The 24,660-nt window shown below is 35.0% G+C and overlaps 1 protein-coding gene across 1 annotated transcript in view; it reads right to left on the bottom strand.

Annotated features, from left to right (window-relative positions):
- LOC137398180 (myosin-2 heavy chain-like) overlaps nt 1–1,946 on the bottom strand; it is a 36,536-nt gene extending 34,590 nt beyond the window's left edge. Inside the window, exons 1-2 of the mRNA XM_068084285.1 lie at nt 1,853–1,946; nt 1,064–1,204 (exon numbers count right to left, since the gene is read on the bottom strand). Coding sequence (XP_067940386.1) covers nt 1,064–1,204; nt 1,853–1,946 — 235 coding nt within the window. The remainder of the gene's footprint in view (nt 1–1,063; nt 1,205–1,852) is intronic.
- Nucleotides 1,947–24,660: the final 22,714 nt, after the last annotated feature.

Raw genomic sequence — 24,660 nt, 5'->3', positions numbered from 1 at the left:
ATAAAGGTGGTATTGCATGGCATGATTTGAGTGACTTATAAATGCCTGTGCAGGTTAATATCTTGGGATAGAAACCAACAGCATACTTAAAAATTGACAGAGGAACCAATTTAAGGTGACCGATCGGGAGAGGAACCAATTTAAGGTAACCAATTGACAGAGGAACCAATTTGAAGTGAGCAAGTGACAGAGGAACCAATTTTAGGTGATCAATTGACAGAGGAGCTGATTTCAAGTAACCAATAGCAAATTACAAACAAGCCTTTAATTACGATCAATGAGGGATAATTTTACTGATATTGGCACCTGTATTTACCCTGTCAATATCCAAGTGACGATGGACTTTCAGCATATATCCTTCTGTAGCATACAAGTCTGAAAGAGGATAAATACAGCTATACTAATAATAATAATACAGGGTGAGATCCTATCTTATAATGTTGGCTGTTGAGACAATTGCGAGATCCTCTTCCGGCCTTCTACACAATACTAAAATGATATGTGACCTTATGACCTTTGACACCTTACTGACAAGACCTTATAACCTTCTACACAATACTAATATGAAATGGGTATCACATGAAATAACTGTTCTCAGAGGTCAGTAATCGTTGAATAATGTTCTCTGTTGGTGTTTCAGATTCAATCATATGAAGGATCAAATCATCTGACAAAAAATTAAAATTTATGATGTTTCACTTTATTGGCAGATTCAAATAATTAAAACTTTTGTCAAATTTTACAATATTTTGTTAGAAAGTATAGATATTTTTCTCTCACCATTGTTTCAAGATAAAAATTGATAAAATTTGGTCAAAATAAAAAAGATTGGAAAAAAGACTTTTCCACAAAAGACAGGCCCAGTTGCGCATGTCTTATAAGGTTGAATGTCATTCCTGTCACCACCAAGGTCCTTTCATGGATATTAAACCCCATCCTGTTGTTTGCAGTTCAGGCATGCTAGACCAGTAGGTCTCGATTCATGGCATAAATCAACCAATAGTAAACTTGCTTCAGCCTGACTATTTGCCTGAAGAGGCTACCTGGGCACTTTCCAGCCTACCTTTAGGGGATGGAGCCTTCCATGAGATTGTCAAGCTGTTGAAGTCATTACCAGGGCTCTTGAATACAAGGCCAGTGTGATTGATGACTTTAGAGAATGCACTCCTTTCTATTCTGATATTACTTTGACCAGAGCATTCATCTGCAAAGGAGGTAGACTGATGAGTTTACCAAACAATAAAAGGACACAGGACAACAACAGTGAAGTTATGAAACAAGACCTTGAGAGAATTTATAAAGCTGTTTCTAGTTTGTATTCAATCATTCTCTCTGGAACTTATTTCGTATTCACTGAAAACTATGAAATGATAGTCCACAATGTTAAGGGTAATAAAATAGTCTAATATGGAGGGTCTAGCATAAGTTTGTTATAAGTAGCTTATTTTTAATGAGACAACAATAGATAAAACAGTGATAGCACACATTTTTACAAGAAAAACGTCAGAAATAGTTTGGTATAAATGCCCTTTATACTCCTATATTTTCCAAATTTATAATAATTTTTGATGTAATCAAAGGAATAACGACTCCAATTAGAGATATATTTGAAAGAATAACAACTCCAGTTAGAGATATATTCTAAGAAATAGCAAATCCATTTAGAGGTAATGTATATTTAAAGGAATAACGGCTCCAATTAGTGATATGCTTAAAGGAACAACGACTCCAATTAGAGAAGCCTCGCCTCCCTGCTAGCAAGAGGTTGTGCTAAGAGCTTGGTGTTAAACAAAAAACAGTTAAACCTTAAGAACAAAAACGTATTACTGAGGACAATTCATCATTGGCTTACAGCACCAGTGGTAACCGTGGAAACAGTGGCACATGGCTAGAATAAATGTTTCACTTCTAACTAACATATGCGTCATTGTCAGGGTTAAATCCATGATCCTATATTGTTAGGAAACCTTGCAGCATACAAAGTACTAAAATATCGTGCTACACCTATTGGTGACATATTGACAATTAGTTGGACTGGAAACAGTAGTAGGACAACTAGTAGGCAGCACATGTACATATACCATTGTTCGCGATTGTTCTGTATATATGCTATTGTTCTAAATTATTCTGTACGTATGCCATTGTTCTAGACTGTTCTGTATATATGCTATTGTTCTAGATTATTCTGTACATATACCAATGTTCTATATTGCTCTGCACATATACCATATTCTGTACGTATACCATCGTTCTAAATTGTTCTATACATATGTCATTGTTCTAGATAATTCTATACATATGCTATTGTTCTAGAATCTTCTGTACATATGCTATTGTTCTAGATTGTTCTATACATATGCCATTGTTCTAGATTGTTCTGTACTTATGCTATTGTTCTAGATTGTTCTATGCATATGCCATTGTTATAGATTGTTTTATACATAGGCAGTATGAAGCTATATGACAATTATAACTGAACTGCTGCCAACTGGTTTATCAAATACTCATTGAAAATATTTATAAATAATAATTACAAAGTCCAAATGAAACGATATAACAAGCTATAACCTAGAACTTTCTCTTTGTGTTTCCATATGTCTAAACTCGAATAGGCTTTTTAAGGTGAAGTTAAAGAGAGCCAGCTGCCTCGACAACCCAAAGATTGACGACACGACTGGGCCGATCATCGGCTTGATGAGAACCTGGTCGACCGAGAAACGGTCTCCGATGCTGACAGACTGAGAGACCGATGGATGGAGCCCGTATGAAACAAGATGATATATAAGGAGGCTGGATCGCTGGCAGTCTCTGGCATGTTGTTCTTCGTATGCTATGCGCCCACATTGAATCACAAGTATTCATATATGTTCTTGATCAATACATATTTATCTTATTGCCTTGCACTCGGTGGTTTTGATTCTTGTAGAGCAGTAACAGGGACACAGCAGTTTTCTTTACAATTAGCCAAAAACATAGTGATCAGAGCTGAGAGAGAGGGAGTGACCAGGGGCATGACAGGGACACGGCAGAAGGGACAGGCAGTTTTCATCATAATTAGATAAAAACATAGTGACCAGAGCTAATTACTGTTACAGAGAGAGACAATGCATGGTAATAATACAGGGTACACTAAACATTAAAGGATGACAAATCGTAAACAATACATTATGGATATGCTTACACAGGATGGTGAAATAAAAATGGTCGGTAGGAATCATGTATTTATAATAACACTAGCACCCTGGCAGTCACACACACACGCTTAGAGACCCTCCGGTGTAATAACTAACTGCGTAAGTACTCCGATAAACAGCAAGGAGTAAGATTAGTGCAGGTGGTGTATTGTCAGTCTACCAAGCTGACAGTCGTGAGTTCAAATCCTGTTAAGAGCAATCTTTTTCCAAACCTCAAATAGTAGCTCCAGATAGACGAACGAACACGGTTTTTATGATAGCAAATGTTATAGAAAATATTCTCCGCATAACTTCTTAAACATTTTATCATTATAAGCTTGTTGAGACATTTACTACGAGTGTTCGTAGATTTGTGATTTGAACACAAGTTGTCTAATATTGTTAGCATGTGGAAGAGGCAGAACTAAAAAAAGTTGAACAGTCTGATTTTACCGAATACACGCAAAGGTTTTTGTTCCTTAAAAGTGCTCGTAGCCACGTAGTTTAAAAACAAGCATTTAGAAATGCCTTTCTATGATTACGTACTCCGAATATCTGGCTTGTCTCACCTGTCGAACTAATTACTAATACTCCTTGTTGACAGAGATAGGAGAGGTCGCATGGCACTTTGTTTAAACAACTCACTGCCAAGCAAAACATTCCAGATATGGCAGCTAGCCAAATTGCTACTCATGTAGTTTTCCTGGTCATTATTTAACCCGGAGCGCTATTAGCTCTATACCAGTATGTTGATACTGGATGAGGATTCTGAGGTGGCGCATATAAAAAATATAGCCATGTTTTTACAACGCAGAGTTGCAGTGACTGCTAAAACAATTTTTAAAGCCAGTTAGAGGGCTAATGTATTAGTTGTATGAGAAAAATATTGAATTGTAAGGGCTGATAGCTCCCAAAACAAATTTGTCATTCGCAGGGTGAAACTTATCTGTTTTAAGTTGAAAAGGATAAACAGATGGGGTGACCAGCACTAAACTAATTGACAGGTAGATCTATGAAAGATCAGATGTAACTGCAACAGCTACGCATAACCGTACACAGCAGGTACATCTCTTCCTACTACAGCAATTGCCCTGCACACTATACAGGACCGTATTCCTTGGGGCGGCTGGGCCGCCCAACCTATTAGTGATTTTTGGCGGCTAAATAGTAAGAATTGCAGCCCAAGCTCATTCACCTGGAATTTCCAACAACTAATTTACTAGCAACTAGCGCACTACTGCAATGTACAATGCAAAGGTACAATGCAAGTTGTACATCCATACATTGTACATATCCACACGCGAGTTGTACAACACAAACCAGAAAGACTTGAAATAGCCGCAGACTGTTTTGTACAACGCAAAGCAACTGTTAAAACAATTTATTAAATATTAACTTATTAACAATTTTATTAACTTCATAACTACTTTATACCTTCAATCAAACCTTCTATTCGTCTGCACAAAGCCACACTTGGAAGTTAAGATAAAAAGCATCACTCGGGAATCAAACTCTGATATCCGGCCATATATAGAATGGTATATAGTAGCCGGACACCCGGTCATCTGCATCATTCGACTACCTTGCTGTATCTATATAAATCTCAAAGTTTGTCATCGTCTGTAGTCGTTCGCTGCCTGTAGTCATTCGCTGCCTGTAGTCGTTCGCTGCCTGTAGTCATTCGCTGCCTGTCTAGTAGCGAGTAAAGTCTATCAATGAAAATATGTATCACAGAAAAATATGTATCGGTTGATTCCTTTTACAGGGTGAGAAACTTGTGAAAGGGAGGTTTAGCATTGGGTTTAACAAAGGGTAGGTTTAGCAATACGGACACTGGATTGCTCAAATTAGCCATTGGCAATGTGTCATATAGCACATATGGCAACGATATCGTAGAGCTGTAGCTACAGCTATACGATATCACCAATCATTAGATGTTAGACCAATCACCAAACGTTAGACCAATCACCGTAAGGTCAATTGTCTAGGACCGATTGTCCAGGACCGACCCCAATCATGAATCCCCTATATACATGCATAAAGGATGCAAACACATCTTCAGGCGCAAACACACTAGGCTACCCTACAGGATGAATTTATTCGCCGAGTTATATCTCGCGAAAATTGTCTTTTCATGCATATTCGCGGATGAATTTATTCGCGGCTGAAAACTGCCACTCTCTAGGTAAAGTTAACTCTATTATGTCTACCAATAGAGTTAACCTTACGCATGCGCGGCTGCGCGCATTGCGCGTTTGGTTTTCTATATAGCTTAAAATTACGGGTGGATCGTGCTAAGCTATAAATTCTTTGCCGCGTTCAGAGGTTTTCACGAATATTCATAGATTTGGAGGCCTTTGATGAACCAACAATTTGTGGTAAGTAATGAGTTTTTCAGATTTACTAAAAGAGTTGAATTTTACTTTGGTTCTTTGGTAAAACGCAATATTTATTTTTTCCATCCTTACCGCTTCATTATTTGGTTTAGTGTGAGAGAGATTTTTCATCATACGCGGAGGCGCCATGACTACAAGGGTGGTAGATGTCATTCTTAGAAGATCATCAATCATTCAGGGAGGTCTTGAAATTGAGATAGAAGTGGCCGCAGCTGCTAACGAGGAGAATATATAGTATATGTTTTAAAACAGGAACAAAAATGTCTTTACGAGCACAAATCTTTGGCCAGCTGGCAGAACTTTACAATAGTTAGCCACGAGGAGATTTCTGATAATAACTTCCTTACCAGCCATGTAGTAGCAAGAGAATCGCTTTTAACATCTACCCAAGACAGTGACAAAGCTGCTATTACCAAAATAACTAGTCAGAGAGCACCATTACACGCTAGTATTCACTTATCAAGAGTACCAGTTTAATTTTATTGCTAGATAACCGCCATAATGACTAAACTGTTTCTATTTACTCCATTCATCGTTTGTAAAATTTTATTTATATTTGAAGTATTTTATTTGTACACTCAAGTTTGTAATAAATTATAATATATCTATACATGAAATAAAATATATAATTTAATCATGTTTGCTGCAGCGATATCAAGGAGTCGTTGTCGATGAAGGGGTCTAAGTTGACTGGTTGCTACTCTGCCAATATTTCTGCCTTGATGAATATTACTACTTGTCTCTAGTTTTCGTAATCGGAGTAGGTTGTTTCGTTCTCAATCTGCAGTAAACACAAAAAAAAAAAATATTAACAAGTGTCAAGGAAGTACAAAAACATTAGCTGAAGTATTTAATGAAAGCGATCAGTTTTTAAACAAAAGAATTAACTAATGCAGTTAATTGCAAATCAAATACATACCATAATGCCCAGATCAGAATCATGAACGTCCTCAACTTCGGTATTAGAAATTGATGGAGTTGATTTCAATGTAAAAAGACTAGGAGAGCTTTTTGCGATGATGAAGCCATGCCGAACAACATGTAAAAGCTTTGAATAATTTTGTAAAGTTTGCTGCAATAGCAATAAAACTCGAAGCCCGGCGACGATTTTAAAGAAGTTTTGGAACTCGGCTACGTTTAGTACTTCTGCCTCGCGGCTATTTTCGCTATGACGCCGTTCTGCATATCTTGCGACAACCTTGAATAATTTTGTAAATAAATGTGATGCAATGGCAATGGTGTTAGCTCAAAGCCCAGGCAATGATTTTAAAAATGTTTTGGAACGTAAGTACGTTTAGTATTTATGTTAAAAACTAGCCTAGAGACTAGTTTTCAATTTGATGCAGTAGTTATTCTCCTTTGTGATTAAAAATAGAACTAACTATTCACGGAATTTAATAATTCGCGGAATTGACTGTTCACGAAATCACGAATTTTTATGACCAATAAATATTTTCATCCTGTAGGGTATTGTATGGACTAAGGAAGAGTTGATAATGCTGGATGAGAGATATAGCAGAACAATAGGCTGCTAATAGAAAAAGGCGCCAAAAGATGTTTGTCAAGACCATCGACTCTTCCAACCAGTTTAACTAAAGAAATCAATCTATATGGATGACTATTTTAGAGCCTAACATTTAATGATCAAGTAAAGACCAAAGATAAAAACTGTTAAAAAACATAATATAGTATACAAAGTATTTATAATATACTATATAATATATATATAATATTATACTATACAATGTATATATAATATTATACTATATAATGTATACATAGTGTATATAATATGATACTACACAATGTATATATAATATACACTGTATATAATATTATACTATACAATGTATATATAATGTAGAGCTGCACAATGATCGCGTTAATTAAACGATTAACGCAATCAATACAAATATACGATTAACTGCGTTGAGCCAATTAATCTTCAGATAAAATGCAACCGAGGGGATGATCACAATGTGGTTCTTTGGTAATGTTTAATATATTGTAAAGGATTTTGCAGGTCTTTCCTCAGGCATGATCTAGATAGTAATAAATGTTGCATAAATTGTAAGAGAAGTGAGTACGGTTTTTCATTTGTTTTATTCCGAAGGAAATTAGTTGTGGAACTGCGACTACTCTGCTCTCTTAGGGAGAGCGCTCCCATATACAGTACATATATTTTCCCCGGACCATTTAATGGAACCAGGTAGGAAACCGTATAAGAATAAATGATTTATAGAGTCGCTAACACGTTGGCTTAATTACGGCCAAACTAACAAAGTATTAGCGATAATACACATAATAAAGACAGGCACAATATGTAAAATATATAGAGTAATTATATGCAATTAAAACATATAATAAAAACAGACACAATATTCAAAATATATATAAGAGTAATTATACGCGAGTATGAACAATAAAAATTTATCAGAAAATATTTCTGATAAATTCGTATGGCCACAAATTTATCAGAAATAAATTCGTGGCCTAGCGTCCGCCAAAATATAACATTAACATAGCTGGTTACTACCATTTAATTTATGACAAGCAACACTTTCTTACCAATTAAATACAACCACAATTATTTTGCACTCAACTATAAAACACTAAGTGAGTCACTAACATAAAACTTGTTTATGCAACAAAATAAGCATGGTGTCGATCTAGTTATCTAGTTGTAAGCAGCCGTGTCGTTAGTTATTTGAACATGTTTCTAGATAATAGCAGCAAAAGCGATTTTAGTATTATTTAATATTTTACAGTCTATTTTTTGTTTATATTTAAAAACATTTTTATGTAAACTATACAAGTAATTTGATCTTTAAAAAAATCACAATCATATTTCAGCTTTAGAATAATAGTAGTATAAGACCGACACTTTATTGGAACATAAAATCAGAAAAATTTCTTCCGTACTAGCTGAAGCATTTTCAGACGATGTTGGAAGCATAAACAAGAATGTGAAGTGCAATATATGCCAAGACGAATTTGCCTACCACCACAGCATATCATCATTAAATATCATTAAACTAACTCTAATCATACCGCTCAGAATTCATCACCGGCTGTCGCAGACAATAACTACTACTATTGACTACAGCCACTACTGTCCCCTGTGAGCGGCTATTCTTTAAAGCTGGCAATTTTGTATGTAGGCAGAGGGCATTTCTTCATTTGGATAATGTAAATAAACTATGCTGCCTTAAGTTTTGGCTGGCTTAATTATAGACTTTCATGGACTATTTTCATATTCATAACTCACACATTGTAACTTATACACATTGTACATAAGATGCACTTCTGTTAACAATGATTGTCTCAAATATAATCGACTTGTATGTAGCTGTATTATTTGTTTTCGAATATGCAGGTTTTTGCGAGATTAATTCTAAGATTAATCGAAGATTAACTGGTTTAGACCAGTTATTAATCGTGATTAAATTTTTTAATCGTTGTGCAGCTCTAATATAATGTATACAAAACTTTATATACAATACAGTATATATATATATATAATCGGTAAAACAGACTATTACATTAGATAAAACATTTTATTACTGATAGTTTCACGCTTGCTGAGAGCTTTGAACGGTACTTTGACTGCAAGCATGAAACTATAAATAATAAAAAGTTTTATCTAAAGTTATAGCCTGTTTTACTGATTTTAACATTGAGCACTCTGCTCGGATTTTACGCTTCTATATACATGTATATATGTAGTAGCTGTGCCTTCCGGCGTTGCCCGTGTATTAAAAATCAGCTTATAAACAATGAGAGGTAATGAGAGTTGCCCGCCATGTGTTATTAGCCTGGCACATTACCAATGGATAATTTGAGTAATCTTACTAATAGGAGCTACCGCTTCTCAATGATGCTTCTCGTGCCTATTTGCTCTCAGATAGTGACATCTATTACCTAACAAATCTATCAAGCTCGTGTGGTTTAGTTAGTAAGGTGTCGGACTGGCTAATGGGAGGTACCTACATTGTAGATCAAATCTTTTGCTTTACGGTTTCTATATTCCAAGATTTTAATAGCTATAGATTGACATATACAACGGCGGTTGACCAACATTGAGAAATATATATATAGACCTGTCTCTAAGACATAAGTTTCTTGAGGTTTGACTGTACTAAACGTGAAACAAGAATTATAAAATTCGAGACATTTTATGATTGTATAGAACTAAAAACATACCTTTGTCTTCTGAAACCAGGCATGAAATGGTCTTCTAAAAAAATCAAAGACTGTCATTAACAAATTGTAGCCAAGCAGAAGACATCTACCCGCAACTGTTGGTATGATTATTTGATCTAAGTACACAAAGAAAAAACAGTGCCATAGCTAACCATTGCTACGTATAAACAGACTGTGTAAATCCTGAGATCTGCTCAAATCCTGCTCAACAATATAATTTTTCCTACTAAACTGTTTAAAGTTGTCAGGGCAAGAAAGCGAAAGACAGCTTGTGATTGGCTAACAGCAAAGTAAGAAGGGTAATGATGGGCTAACAGGAAAGGTAAGAGAGGTTATGATTTGCTAACAGCAAAGTGAGACAGGCTATGATTTGCTAACAGTAAGGTAAGAGAGGTTATGATTTGCTAACAGAAGGGTACGACAGAGAATGATTGCCTGACAAAAGGGTAAGAGGTCGTGGTTGGCTAGCAAAAGGGTAAGAGAGAATATGATTGAATAACAGAAGGGTAAGAAAGTTTATTATTGGGTAACAGAAAGGTTACGATTGGGTAACAAAAGGGTAAGAAAAGTTGTGATTGGCTAACAGAAGGCTACAGCAAGTTATGATTAACCGAAGGGGTAAGAGAGGTTGTGATTGGCTAACATAAGGGTAAAACAGATTATTATTGGCTAACAGAAGAAGAAGAGAGCTTTGGAACTGTTTTGGGTAATTTGAAGCAGAAAATTTGCAGCCACATCAGAAGTATTAAAGTTTCATTGCAAGAGCTGAGGCTATCAGATAGTGAATCCTGTTGATTTCAATTTTTAAGCTACCAAAGATCATGGTGATATACATAACAACAAAGTAGATTCAGCCAATCATATTCAAGGATTGCTGACTGCTAGCTTATGTCAAATTATTGCCAATTTTAAAGTTTCCAAAATGGTTAGGGAATGGTTACTGGCTTAGAACTTACAGAGGACTCTGTGGTGCACGGAATGACATTTGCAAAGCTGGGTAGAACACAGCAAACACAAAGAATTAATCCGATTGAAATGGTGTTCAGCAGCATAGTGAGATCAGGACTGGTGGAGCGAGCCACACCTGCAAAAAATCAGACGATGACATGATACAGGATTAACAATGTGAATCACTCAACAATTGTCTAAGTTGGAAAAATGTAGTCACTTTTTACAATTAAATTTTGATGCAAGGTTTTAATTTAGCAGAAACAATTGCAAAAGTGACTCGACCAATGATAGCAATTGTAACAGTGACTCGACCAATGATAAAGTCAGCTTTTTGCTAGAGTTTGATGTACAGTTTAGCTTCAATCGGCGAATCTCTGAAGTGCCTTCAGCTTGGTTAACGAGTTTTCTAGCAACTAATGCTAAGATCACCTTAAAGATGTGATGGCTCAAATTTTAGTTGATTTCAAAAGAAAGCATTTTTGTCTATCAGTTGATATGTTGTTTGTTGTGTTAGGCGATCTCATTGTCAAGATATTTTAAGATTAAAATCGAAAAAAATTGATTGCGGTAAAAACGCCCAGGCCAAAAAAACCATGCCAAGACTTGTCCAAAATGATGTAACGAGTGATACGACCTGTCTCTATCTCGTGTATTCACAGCAGCTATTGCGATAAAATTCTAGTCCTACGCGGCTCTATTGGCATATATTTTATTTTTTATTTGCTCATGTTGGCTAAAATAAAATTTTTAATCCAGCCACAGATATATTATTATAAATGCCTCAAATAAGGGAAATGAAAAACTTGTCATATTAGCGTCCTCTAAATGCTGTGTAAACATCTGAGTACTGACAAAGATTCTGCCGGTCTACAGTAATTAGGTCGACGAGTTAACTTATTTCATCGCAGTTTTTGTATCAGCTAAGTTCTCAGTTACTACCCACACCGGAAACTAGCTACTAAACAAAAAAAAGCATGCCGCCATTTTTGAAAAGAATATGTTCAAATATATGTTGAAACCAACTGCATCCCAAAAAGTCGTGTATAGTCAACATTATTTAGTCATTATCAGTATCAATTTGTAGCAAATATTTACTGGTCACATTCGAAATAGTTAATTCAAGTACAAAACAAATGGTTTTATGAGTTTACTAATATAGTGAATGCAAAACAACATCAATGCATTGAGGGAAGTTCTAGTTACATTGATAATTTTCATCAGTACAATTTTAGAAATTTAATAGATATTCCAACTCGAGTTACCTCTACTTTTAAGACATGTATTGATCACATTCTCATTAACTTTGAATCAAATGATGTAGTGTGTGGTAGTATTACTAAAGACACCTCCGATCACTTTCCAATTTTTGCAATCTTTCAAGACAAAAACTGTGAGGTAACTCCCAAAATATCAAAGCGATGTTTCAAAAATACAAATTCATATAATCTAGAAAGTATATATAAAAATGTAAAATGGAACCCTGTATATGATGCAAGAAATGTGAATGAAGCATGATAAATTTGCCAAATTATTACTGAAGGTTTTTGATAAAATTGCTCCTTTCAATAATCAGAAACAAAAAAGCCGTGTTAATAATTATATGATGAAAGGATGGTTTACAGGGAATATTAAAACTGAGAAAAGAAAAAAGATTTACTTTTCAAGAAATACATTTCGTTTCCTTTTAGTCCAAAGCTTAAGTGTTTAAAGAAATAAAGCCAGTCCACTCATTAAAAAAGCTAAATGTATGTTTTATGAAAAGCTAATAGCTGAATCTTCCAACTCCGCTGAGACATGGAAAGTGGTTAAGAAAGCAAGTGGAATTAAAACTATCGAAGACAACAAAATTGTTAAGTTGCTTTCAGATAGCGATGATGAAATCATAACAAACCAACTACAGACAGCAAATAAATTTAACAACTATTTTACCTGGATAGGACCTCATCTTGCTAAAGCTTTTCCTGAAAGCCAACTCGACTTACATTCAATTAGGTCTCAAAGCTTTCCGGAATTTAAATTATGTCATGTAGATGAAAGTGTTGTTAATAACCCTTTAACTGGTCTAAATGAAGAGAGAGCTGCAGGATTGGATTTGATTCCCACTAAGCTTGTTAAAATGTGTGCACCCTATCTTACATTACCCTTAACCTACATAATAAGCATAGGAATTAACATTGGCACTGTTCTTACTAACATGAAAATTGCAAAAGCACTAACGTTGTTTAAAAAAGGATCAAAAATGGTGTCTAGCAATTATAGACCTATATCAATTCTACCAGTTTTTTCGAAAGTTTTTGAGAAAGTTATGAGCGCTCAGGTGCTGAACCATTTGGAAACACACAGCATTATAACCAAACATCAATATGGGTTTCAAAAAGGGAAAGGCACACATAATGCTCTAACCGATTTTTTAAATCAGTCTTTTCTGCTTTAAATGGAAAAAACATTGTCCTAGGTATTTTTATTGACTTCTTGAAGGCTTTCGACACCATAAATCAATCTATTTTGCTTTTAAAACTCGCAGCTTATAATTTTTCATGTAGCACTGTCAAACTACTTAAAAGTTACCTTTCTGATAGAACTCAGTCAGTATATTTAAATAAATCTACTCTATCAGAATCACAACAAATTGAATGTGGGGTTCCACAAGGTTCTATCCTTGGCCCTACATTGTTCCTTCTCTATTTATTATTCACAACCCTTCTCTACTATTTTGCTTGCTGATGATACAAATCTGTTTTTTACTGACAAGAAATTAAATGATAATATCCACAAAATCAATTCAGCTCTAGATAGAGTTCAAAATTGGTGTACTGCAAACAAACTAACTCTTAACATTGATAAAACAAATTTTATAATAATGAAAAATCTTCAAAATAAATTTGATCTTAGCAATAACTTTGATATTGCTTTATAACAGTTTAATTAACAGTAAACTAATTTATTGTTTAGAAGCATGGGGCAATGCTGCAGAGTGTCATTTGAATAAAATATTCCAGATTCAAAAGCATCTAATGTGAATAATCTTCCATAAAAAATTCAAAGACCACACAGTTGATTTGTTCAAAAAGGCTAATGTTCTTCCAATTAAAGAGCTATACAAACTCCGTTTAAGTATTCTCGCTCATTCATCATTCTACTCTGACACTCATGTTCAACAACACTCTTATGCTACTCGTTATTCTTCTTATGCCTTACCTTACCCTAAGTCTACATCTACAGTTGGACATCGACAGGTAACTTACCAGTTGTCCAGTATTTGGAATGACTTACCAATATCGATCAGGTACATTGAAAATTCAAAGTTTTAATATTGCTTTAAAGAAGCATCTACTTGACTCATTGGGATGGTTTTAGGTATTAATATGTGAACATTATTATATTAAAAAATTGTCAACTCGGTCCCTGCACCTTGATTAGCCCTGCTACTGCGCGCGTGGGCCTTCATCACTCCCTATTGTATTATGATTGCTTATTCATATATGTATATTTATTTAGTTTATGTCTCTGTGTGCATATGTTTTTATGATGAAAATAAACTCAAATCAAATCATAGCAACCGCACTCTACAAACATTACATTTTCATGAATGCTGAGAATGACTTGGACTCAAAAAATCCTAAGCCGTATTGACAATTTTTACTTTGGGAGCCCATTGTGCACTATATAAAATGCTTCATTTGTGTTGAAAATGATATGACTACGTATATACTTCATCCCATCATTTATATCTAAAGTAGAGCAGAGTGAGATGACTCGTTGTCATTATGTTGTGGTTATAAAAGAGAAAATCTTTTCATGAAAGAAAAACCTTTACTTCTGATTCTCTCTCTTTCGCGAGTATTATAATTCAATTTTATGCATAGCTAATGGTTTACTAATAACCATTAACAAACTTACTGCTGTTAACTTATTGCTCTTCTTAAATACTTATTCTTAAACTGCTGGCAGACAGTCTGTTAGTGAAGTGAACTGATTAACTTCACAACACTGTCTTATATACTTTCACTAATGGATGCGATAGACTAACTCTGTTATTATATTCTTATATCACCCTGTATTACCACCTCACTAATACAAGTATGTTGAAGAAAAAGATCAATTGTTGTGAGTCAGAGCTATAGTCTCAATTAGGCCTACTCAGCTTTAATATCGTACATATGAAACCTGTTTATAAAGATAATAAAAAATAAAACAGCTTATCAAAATTTCTTAAACGCCTTGTTATATCTGATATCAGCCATGTACAGATAGACGTAAAGAAAATGGCAAGTTACACCACCATACAGCTTACACTAGACAAACTCCTAGAGTTACGACACCCATAAATCTCATCCTTGAGATTAGTACCATCACATGACGACCCACCCATTCCACTGTCTGAACATTGAGAACACTACATTTGAAAATTAAAGACTATGGCAAAAAAGCCAGTAATTAAAATCCTAAAAACGGCATCACACCCCAAGTCAACGACAACACCCAGACGATAACAACTTTCGTCATGCGGTACGAAGATCCGCATCTGGTACCAATCTACACCAGACAGGGATTAAAATTGGAAGATTAAATGTTATGAAACCTCGCTGACGTAAATTCAACAGGACATAGCCAGGAACCCCAGAAACTGCAAAACCCAAAATTGGAGATCTGAAACATATAGTTTCACTCTTTGACTCCCAGGCTAACTCCTAACCGATATATAAGGACGTATATTCACCTTCATACTTCACTCTTCAATACAAGCTTCTTCACAGCGGTCAGACGTGTCAGCAGAAGAAATGGAAGAGTCAACTTTAGGAGAACAAAAGGGTTGACTATATTCTAAGTCTCTAGAAATTTACTTGTATACTTTTATAAGTTTAGTCTGGAGTGCAACTTATTATATATTTTTCTTATTCTTAAATAAACATAAGGTATTGCGAAACCCTCTTCGCATACCTTAGTGATTCTCATCTCAGAGCATAGTCTTAGATTCTCACATCTAGGAAGGTCTTTTATAAGATCCTGAATACTTAATCAACAAAACATTGGTTAACAGTCATTATAGTCAGGATTAGGCCTATCTGAGTTTATTATAATAATTTAGCAGTGCGTCTGCTCGTGACAATAAACCTGAGCTTACTCCCTAACCGTCGTAAGATTGCTTGGTAGGATAATCCAATACTATCAATAATCAACACAACAGCCTTTCAAACATCTTCTAATTCAATTAAAATGTTACAGGGCGAACGAGGTACTGCTTTTACAACCTACCAGCACTATTAGCAAAAAACTACTCTTTTATACTACATCAAAACAGCTCATACTAAAGGCAAAAAGAGTTCTCACGTCCTTTTGCCTTTAGAAGCTCTCAGTGAGAACAATCTGAAGTGATCTTAAAAATAAATCATACACATTAGGCTTTCTATATACATTAATAAGTTATATAAAAGTGTTATTAGTGATGTTATACTTACAATTCCACAATAACGACTATCGTGCTTACAAATTACGTATCATTTTCATTGCCCGCCGTTTCGCCAGTGGCGTACAAAACAAAAAAAGCGTGATTACATAAAACAAAAACAACAAACTTCCTTGTACTTGACCACGTTTTTTATAAGATAGGTTTGCGGGTACCAAGTACGGCTCTGTAGGTACGGGCGGTGTCGTATAGTTTCACCGAGTCCCGTGATCAAAAACCGGAAACAAAAACGCTTGATTCGAAACAAACCCGATCGACATAATGATCTCTAATGGAATATTCATACCGCGCTCTCAATACCGCTCTTTTTTGCCTTTACTTTACGTTTTTACAAAAACGTTATTAGTAGCTTCTTGTAGGGAATTTTGTTTTCTTTCAAATGGTTTATGATAAAACAATCAATTTTAAAGCGACTGCTAATGGGGGTAGCTTTTGTTGATTAATGTTGCGGCCTCTCCATTATAACTTATATAAAAATAGTAGGCGTGGCCTGTTTGTTTGGAATCGACCGAGCTCCCGCATGCTTCTGTTGGTCGCGGGGCTGTGACCAATATACGGCTCTGAGGACGGGGAAGAAATAAATAACCCTAGTTCTCAATATAAAAAGCAATCTATTAACGCATTGTATTGTATTGCTATTAATGTGTGTGTAACGAGCTGTGTTCGAAGTAGCCGAAAGTAGCCCATGAGAATAGTAGCCCCACCGAATTATACCACCTCTGAGATGGCTAAGGTCATTTATCCGCATGACAATTTGAGCCCCATCTTGGTCTATGCTACACAGTCACGCTCCCTTTTATAGTAACCTAGCAACATTGTACAACATTTAATCTCAATGAGCTTGTGGGTGCTTTTATTCATCCCCAATGTTAATCAACCTATATATCAAAATCAAGATAAAGATCTACATATTCATTCAACCTATATATCAAAGTCAAGCTAGCTAAAGATCTACAGATTCTAGGCTATAAGTTTTTGTTGTAGATGGCTATTGGCATGGTTTCAGCAATAGGCAGACAACTCTATATGGGCTCTATATAATTTGCATTTTTTATTAGCAGATGTTTCCACTGGATTTAAAGGTATCATTGGCATTGCTAGCGTTACCAGCCCAGTAAACATTAGCTTTAAAACTTATCGATTATCTAATACATAGACCTATTAACTATTATACTAGACTGGGCAATGCAATGCATCACGACCCAGCATTGTGTCCTGCATAAATAGCCACATTCTTCACGACATAATGTGAACGCTTTGTTCACTCGCAGCAGGTCAGGCAAGCGAGTCATCATTGTTTACATTGAAAGAATGACTGAGACAGCTTTGTTGCTACATGTAATTTGGCATAAGTATTCATTTATTTAGACTTGGTAACATATTTAAATAGGTTTAAATGTGTTTTGTATCGTTATTATACTTTAACGACTTTACATTCCGATGCTTAAATTTTTTGATGAAATTTCTTGACGAGGGTTCGTCTCATTGTTGATGAATAATTTTCGTGAGTTGTGTGCACATGCATTTATCATAAAAACTCCCACACTTCCGCTCCGCTCGTGTGGTCGTGGAAAAACTCCAACACTTCCGCTCCCTCGTGTGGTCGTGGGAAAAGCATATTATAAATTTAACAACTAAATGCCTTCGAACTGAACAAATTGTATGCATATATAAAGCAAACTATAAATCTTAATTACATTATGCTTGACCATCAAATTCTTTCTGATTCAGAAAATAAATGATCTATGGATAAAAAATTATTAAGCCAGATGCTCTGATGATCCTAATATAACGTCTAATAGCATTATAGTATATATAAATTATATAATAAATTGAACTACTACATGCCTGCAAACTGTACAATTTATATACATATATATAGAGAAGTCTTAAAAATAAATACTAACTTAAACCGGCTATAGACAAATTCTGTCAAAGCCACATAACAGTTCACTGCCCTCTAAATAATATGTTTTTGTAGCATTATGTCTGATGTTCATTTTACGTAAATCTAGGTTTCGTAAGTTGACAAAGTGGTGCAGTCTTAAATCAAAGTATGTTTCAACCACTAAAGCTAGTAGTGAGAAGTGATGAGCATCATTTGTTGTAGAACAGTTGTTACAACACCACCAGAAGGAGAAATCAAGCCATCATTGTTCTTAACTCTTAACAGAACATGAAAATCATCATATTTGCTAACCTCCTTAGACTCAATTAGGGAGAGGCTACGTGGCTCACAACACAACTTTTTAAGCAGTTTTCTGACAAGCCAATCAGATAAATATATAGCAATGTTACCAAGAACAGGATGTGATGTAATGTTTAGCATTTTTTCGGGAAGCATAGTTTGTCTGTCAATAACATCTTTGACATAGGCCTAATCTTCACTACCAACAGTTGGTGGCACATAGATAGCAACAGCTTGTAACAATGCAGTGTCATCCAAAGATCTGACATTACCAGTAGCTCCTGGTTTAACACCACATCTTGTAACCAAGTGCCTAAAGATATGCTGAAACTGCTTGGTTGTTGTTCCAACCTCCTGAAATAATAACAGTTATCCTTTTGGTGCAATTGGAAATAAAATGGAAATGGTGCTAAAATATGGACGGAATAATAATGATTTATCAATTTTATCGATCATAGACTCATTGAAGTGGGCACTACATAGAATTTCATTTTTGCTGGGCTCTCCTGCCGCCTGGAAACAGTTTACCAAGTATGCCATCTTTCTGACTCTTTCTCTTTACGCGAAAACCTGATGATAAGAAAACTAGGTAATCAAATTATTAAAAAAACATACAGATTAGGATTTGTGGTCTTATAATCAGTTATAATTAGGGGAAACGTTTATTGACAAAGAAAAAACTATAAGATTGACTTTCAATCTTTTAGAACAACGTACCTTTGATGTTCAGAATGTTTTTTGTGTTTTAAAACTTTTTTATCAACTAACAGAAGTTTACTTTATTAAAAGAACCTGTTTTAGTGGTAATGATAAGGATTGCAGTTACTAAAAAAGTTTGTTCCATGTAACTGGCACTCCTGATCTATGAGAACAGTGACTGTTGTTATTTGAATTTAGCAGCACCAGTACTGACCTACTTTGTCTCCAAAACCAGCCAAGATCAATCAACAAGCAGCACAAATTAATCCTAGTTAAAACAGTCAACGATAGTGATGTGTAAAATAATAAAAATCAGGTAAAGGGTCACTAAAGGCTGGCTGTGAGTAGTAACAGAAGCAAGCTACTAACCAGCTAGTAGCAAGCTAGTACTAACCAGTTGCTAGCAAGCTACTACTAACCAGCTACTAGCAAGCTTCTTATGGCGCCTTACAGTGCCTCGCGTTCTGTGTTCTCAACTCGAGTTGTGTAACTTGAGTTGTACAACTCGAGTTGTATTTACAAACTCGAGTTTCTAAAAGTAAAGTGCAATATATTGGTATCACGATAGCATAACCGTAGATCTGGTTATATTAGCAGTGGTACATCAATAGGCACTCGTTAGCTAATAGAAATTAAACTATATATGTATGTACTGTAAAACTAGAGCTAATGGCGAATTAGAGTGTCTCGAGTTTGCAACTCGAGTTGTACAACTCGAGTTATATTTACAAATTCAAGTTTGTATAAATATAACTCGAGTTGTACAACTCGAGTTACGCAACTCGAGTTCAACGAAAACCAAAGCCGGCTTCTTTCAACAGCAACTCGAGTTCAACAACTCGACTTGACAACAAGGAACGTGAGGCACTATAAGGTGCCTTCTCATTTTCTCTAGCTATATTTTTATATGGAATTTTTTTGTGCATCATTAAACGTCGTTGACATAATTTCTGTGTTCATTTTTGGTGTTCATTCAGTTTCTTGTCAAGTTCTAGAAATAGTCTACGAGCAGAGTAACTCAATTGTGAGTTGTTATTACTTTTCTCAACTTATGCAATATGATGCGTGCAAAAGATTCTTCAATATTTATATATTGCCTGTTTGAACGTTGCACTCTGTAGCCTCGTTACTTATATACTTTCATGCTTAAATTACATCTCATCAAATGGCGGAGGCGTAATAAACAAGCCGATCACTGTTGCCATTGTGACAAGGAATTTCACAAACTGTGATTGGTTAATTGAAATAAAACGAGGGCCGTGTGTTGCGTGCCCGAGCGACTAACCTCAAGTGATTTAGTAGTTTTATCACCTCAACAGATAAAAACAGTAACTGAACGTGTTGACCATTATAAGTTCAACCATCTGGAATTATTTACAACTACTGCTAGGAAAGCAGAACTAATTATTTTCATGATCAAACCGAAGACCTCGTTCATTCACCACGATAGCCATTATTTCATTGTTGTTGAATATCAAGAACGATGTCCATATTAATATGATTATTCAATCACTATTGACTGATAATAAATTCTAAGTAACTAAGAGATGTCATCACAGACCAGATTTTACATGTGATGCGGTTAAATATTCCATTGTATCTTGTTGTTTTGTTCGTGTGAATTTGATGATCCGGTCTCCTACTAATCATGCAGCTTGTCCCACAAATCTCGGCTGGAGTAAAGACGACGATGAGATTTCTGTGCAGTGGTTTCCTGATGGACACAGAGCTATTCCCAGGCAGTTTTTCCATTGGACTAGTTGCTCATGCAAAAATAGTAGATGTGAAAGCCGATGATGATGCAAAACTGCATCTTTAGCTTGCACAAGTGTCTGCGTAGACTGCAGCAATGAAATGAACGATGAGGTTGAAGATGGTAATCATATAGACAGTGATGATGAGCTTTAAGATTCTATTTAATAGTTTGATTAAATACTTTGCAATATGCTTTCCAGAATCAATTGAGTGTTTTCGATGTATCATGATAAACAGACTGTGTACATGGGTAAACATGCTATATAAACATGGGTAAACATGCTATATAATATAATAATCATACAATGTATCAAAATACACATAAAAAGTCCTATGATATTAATTATTCTCCATAAAGTTAGTTGTCATCGAACATACTGCACCAATATTGTTTTTGCACACTACCCGTACAATAAATCTAAAAGTAAGCAAGAAATTTCGCATATAATTGTCAGTTAAATAAAAAAGAAATGACATGTACCAACGGAAAGTACTGAGAGAAGCATAATAAATACTTTATGCTTGTCATGAGTCGCCCAGCAATATAATAATTTAATTTAAAATATTAAACATTAAATTCGTTAGTTTGTCTGCGTCACAACCAGTGTACCCAATGAGGTATACAGCATAGCCGGTCAATCATTAGTTGTACAGGTCCCATTGTGAAGAGTATGAAGAGCGTTCCTGGCAGACCAGTGGATACGATGATGATGAGAAATGTCTGTCATATTGAGTCCCTGGCGGCGGACTACAAAGAAAAGAATCACATCCATTACATACAATGAGTACAAAATTGTCATAAAGACATATAAGAGCTTATGTCTATGGTGCAATATTTATCCATTATAACCTATCAGAAAGAACGATCTAGCAAATATTGTAGGTATAAATTTAAAACTTAAAAATAGGAAGAGGTACAAGACTGATTTTGATGTGTAAGCAATGTGCATAGCCCTACATGAGAAAAATAGAAGTACACCCTTCAGCTCTCGACACAACAATATTTAGTTAACTCATACATCGCACACTTTTGTAAGGTAATAATTGATGTGAGCACTATAATAATAATACAATATAACTCGATAGATTAAAATACAACGAAATATGTATTAATATATAATATCGCACAACATAATGCCACACATAAATCATATAAAACAATTTAATGCAACGCAGTTCAATACAATACAACATAATACAGTTATTATAATACAATACACCAGAATATAATGTAATAACACAATAATACAGTATAAGTTCTGCATGACACTATATAAAGATTTAAAACTAACCAAAACATCAGTTACATAATAATCATACAATTGCATGAAGGTACTACACGTTGTCTTGAAATTGGCTTGACGTTTTAAAGAGCAATACAGTCTACAATTTTGTAAATAGGCGAGATAAGTCTTAATAATGATCAGCAGAGGCATGCTGTATAACAAATACTCCAATATTACTGGTTTATTCAAAAAATACACAATAGGTATTTTACATGTATTTATGAAGCCCAATAATTTAAGTAGCTAACAATGTTATGTAGTGCTGCCGTCTTAGCCTAAAAAAATTAAACAAAGTGAATTAAGGCAATGAGTGTATAAAACACTGAGTGTCAATACATATGACAGAAAGTGGTTTATTGTATAGTTTATAACCAATATGTAAAACATGGACTGAGAAGTTTGACAATGATTCATTATAATCAACACTTATCACTCATTGATCCAGCTGACTGCAGTAAACACCGACAAACAATACTCTAGCAAGAAGCTGTTTTGTTTTGGAAAAGCATGATTAGGTGAAGGAAACGCAAGATTTTCAATGAAGCAATGCATTTAATCTTCAATTGATGAATTGTTTGATTATTTATCGAAGTATTAAGTAAAACAGTTTGCTATCATTTCACCTTAGTTTGTTCAGGGGTTTGAGGTTCTTTGCAACTTGAGAAGCTCTATGTTATTTCGACTCACTAACAATCTTCATCAAGCATTCAGTGTAGTATTTGCATACGTCAAACACTGCGAGTTGCTCCGATGACTTTAATAGGGTTTCTACGAACCTATCTGACTGTTTGTAGATGGTGCTCTACATCTCATAAAAACTTTAGATTATCAGCTTTTTTCCGTTAGTAAGGCTTATTAGAATGTAGAGCTTGATTATAAGAAATTATGTAATCCATAATAACTAGCTGTGGTAATCAAATTAGATAGATTTTAAATTTTCACTGCTACCTACGCTGACGGCTGATTTAATCTTCAATGAATTAATGGCTATCGTGGTGAATGAACGAGGTCTTCGGTTTGATCAAAAAAATAATTAGTTTTCCTTACCTAGCAATAGTTTTAAATGATTTCAAATGTTTGGTCAGCGCGTTCAGTTACCGTTTTTAACTTTTGAGGTGATAGAACTGCTAAATAATTTGAGGTTAGTCGCTCGGGCACCCAACACATGGTCCTAGTTTGGGCTGCCATTACTGAGCAATCTGGCGGGTTATGACGTTTTGTTCCAATTATCCAAACACAGTCTGTGAAATTCCTTGTCACAGTGCCAACAGTGATCGGCTTGTTTATTACGCCTCCGCCAATTGATGAAATGTAATTTAAACATGAAAGTACATAAGTAACGAGATTACAGAGTGCAACGTGCAAACAGGCAATATATAAATATTGAAGAATATTTTGCATGCATCATATTGCATAAGTTGAGAAAAGTAATAGAAAATATTTTTATGACAGATAGGGTTATCCTGCTCTCCTTTTCATTTGAAAAAGAAGTGGCCTGGCCCCCACATAGATAATTTTTTAGTTTGCTTTTTACATTCTACAATTGTTTTTGTCTCTTTATATTTATATAAGTATATACGCGCAAATATCACCATATATATAATTTAATTTTGTATATATATATTTAAATTATTATTATTAATCGATTAATAAAATTTATATAATATGCGCAAATGCAGTTCTGTAAATAAGACACCCCAATTACTCACTTTGCTTTTTTACAAATCTGGGTTAGTTTTGCGTAACACAACTCGACTTCATCAAAAACCCAGGCCGAGTTCTTTGAACAGCAACTCGAGTTCATCAACTCGAGTTGAGAACACGGAATGCGAGGCACTGTAAGGCGCCATAAGTTTCTTCTAAACAGCTACTGCTGTACTAGTGCTACTAATGCATGAATAAAACGCTAAACTCACCTGTGAAATGATATATCATTAACCCTCCGTGTTTCAGGGTTGTCGTAGTGGTACCAACAAATGGCAAAACACTGATTTCCAGTAAATCAATGGGTTTTTCTTGGGATAACTATGATCCGCCATTTTACTAATTACAGCCTATGTAGCCGTAATCAAGATGGCGCTCAAATTGTTGCACAGAAGTTCATTGGTTTAGACAGGCCAATGCCGTTCCAGGGGTAGTATAGTTAAGTGAGTAGCCCCAAAAAGCGCGAATGCTTTACTAACGAGCAAACTATGAAATGAGTGATAGTGCTGAAAAAGGCCATGAAGGAGCAACTCCACAGACATTCAGTTCCGATGGACAGATGAAATGACGAGGTCACTAGCTGATACATGTACAATCACACCTCTACATACGAGCTGAATGTGTTCAGAAACTGAGCTCATATATCAATTTACTCGTTTCTTAAGGCACTATTTCTTATATAAAGCAACTAAATACAAATTGATCCGTTACTAAACTATGAAAAACCTCACATTAAACAAGATATTAAGGTGGAAAAACGTTCTTTAGTTGTAATTTAACGCCTGTGCTAAAAAGTGACAAATATGAACTTAATTGCTAAAATAGTGTTAGGTGCGGA

Source organism: Watersipora subatra, chromosome 6, assembly GCF_963576615.1.
Source record: "Watersipora subatra chromosome 6, tzWatSuba1.1, whole genome shotgun sequence".
NCBI lineage: Eukaryota > Metazoa > Bryozoa > Gymnolaemata > Cheilostomatida > Watersiporidae > Watersipora > Watersipora subatra.
The sequence above is the reverse complement of the archived record's forward strand: the minus strand, read 5'-3'. Positions and strand labels throughout refer to the sequence as shown.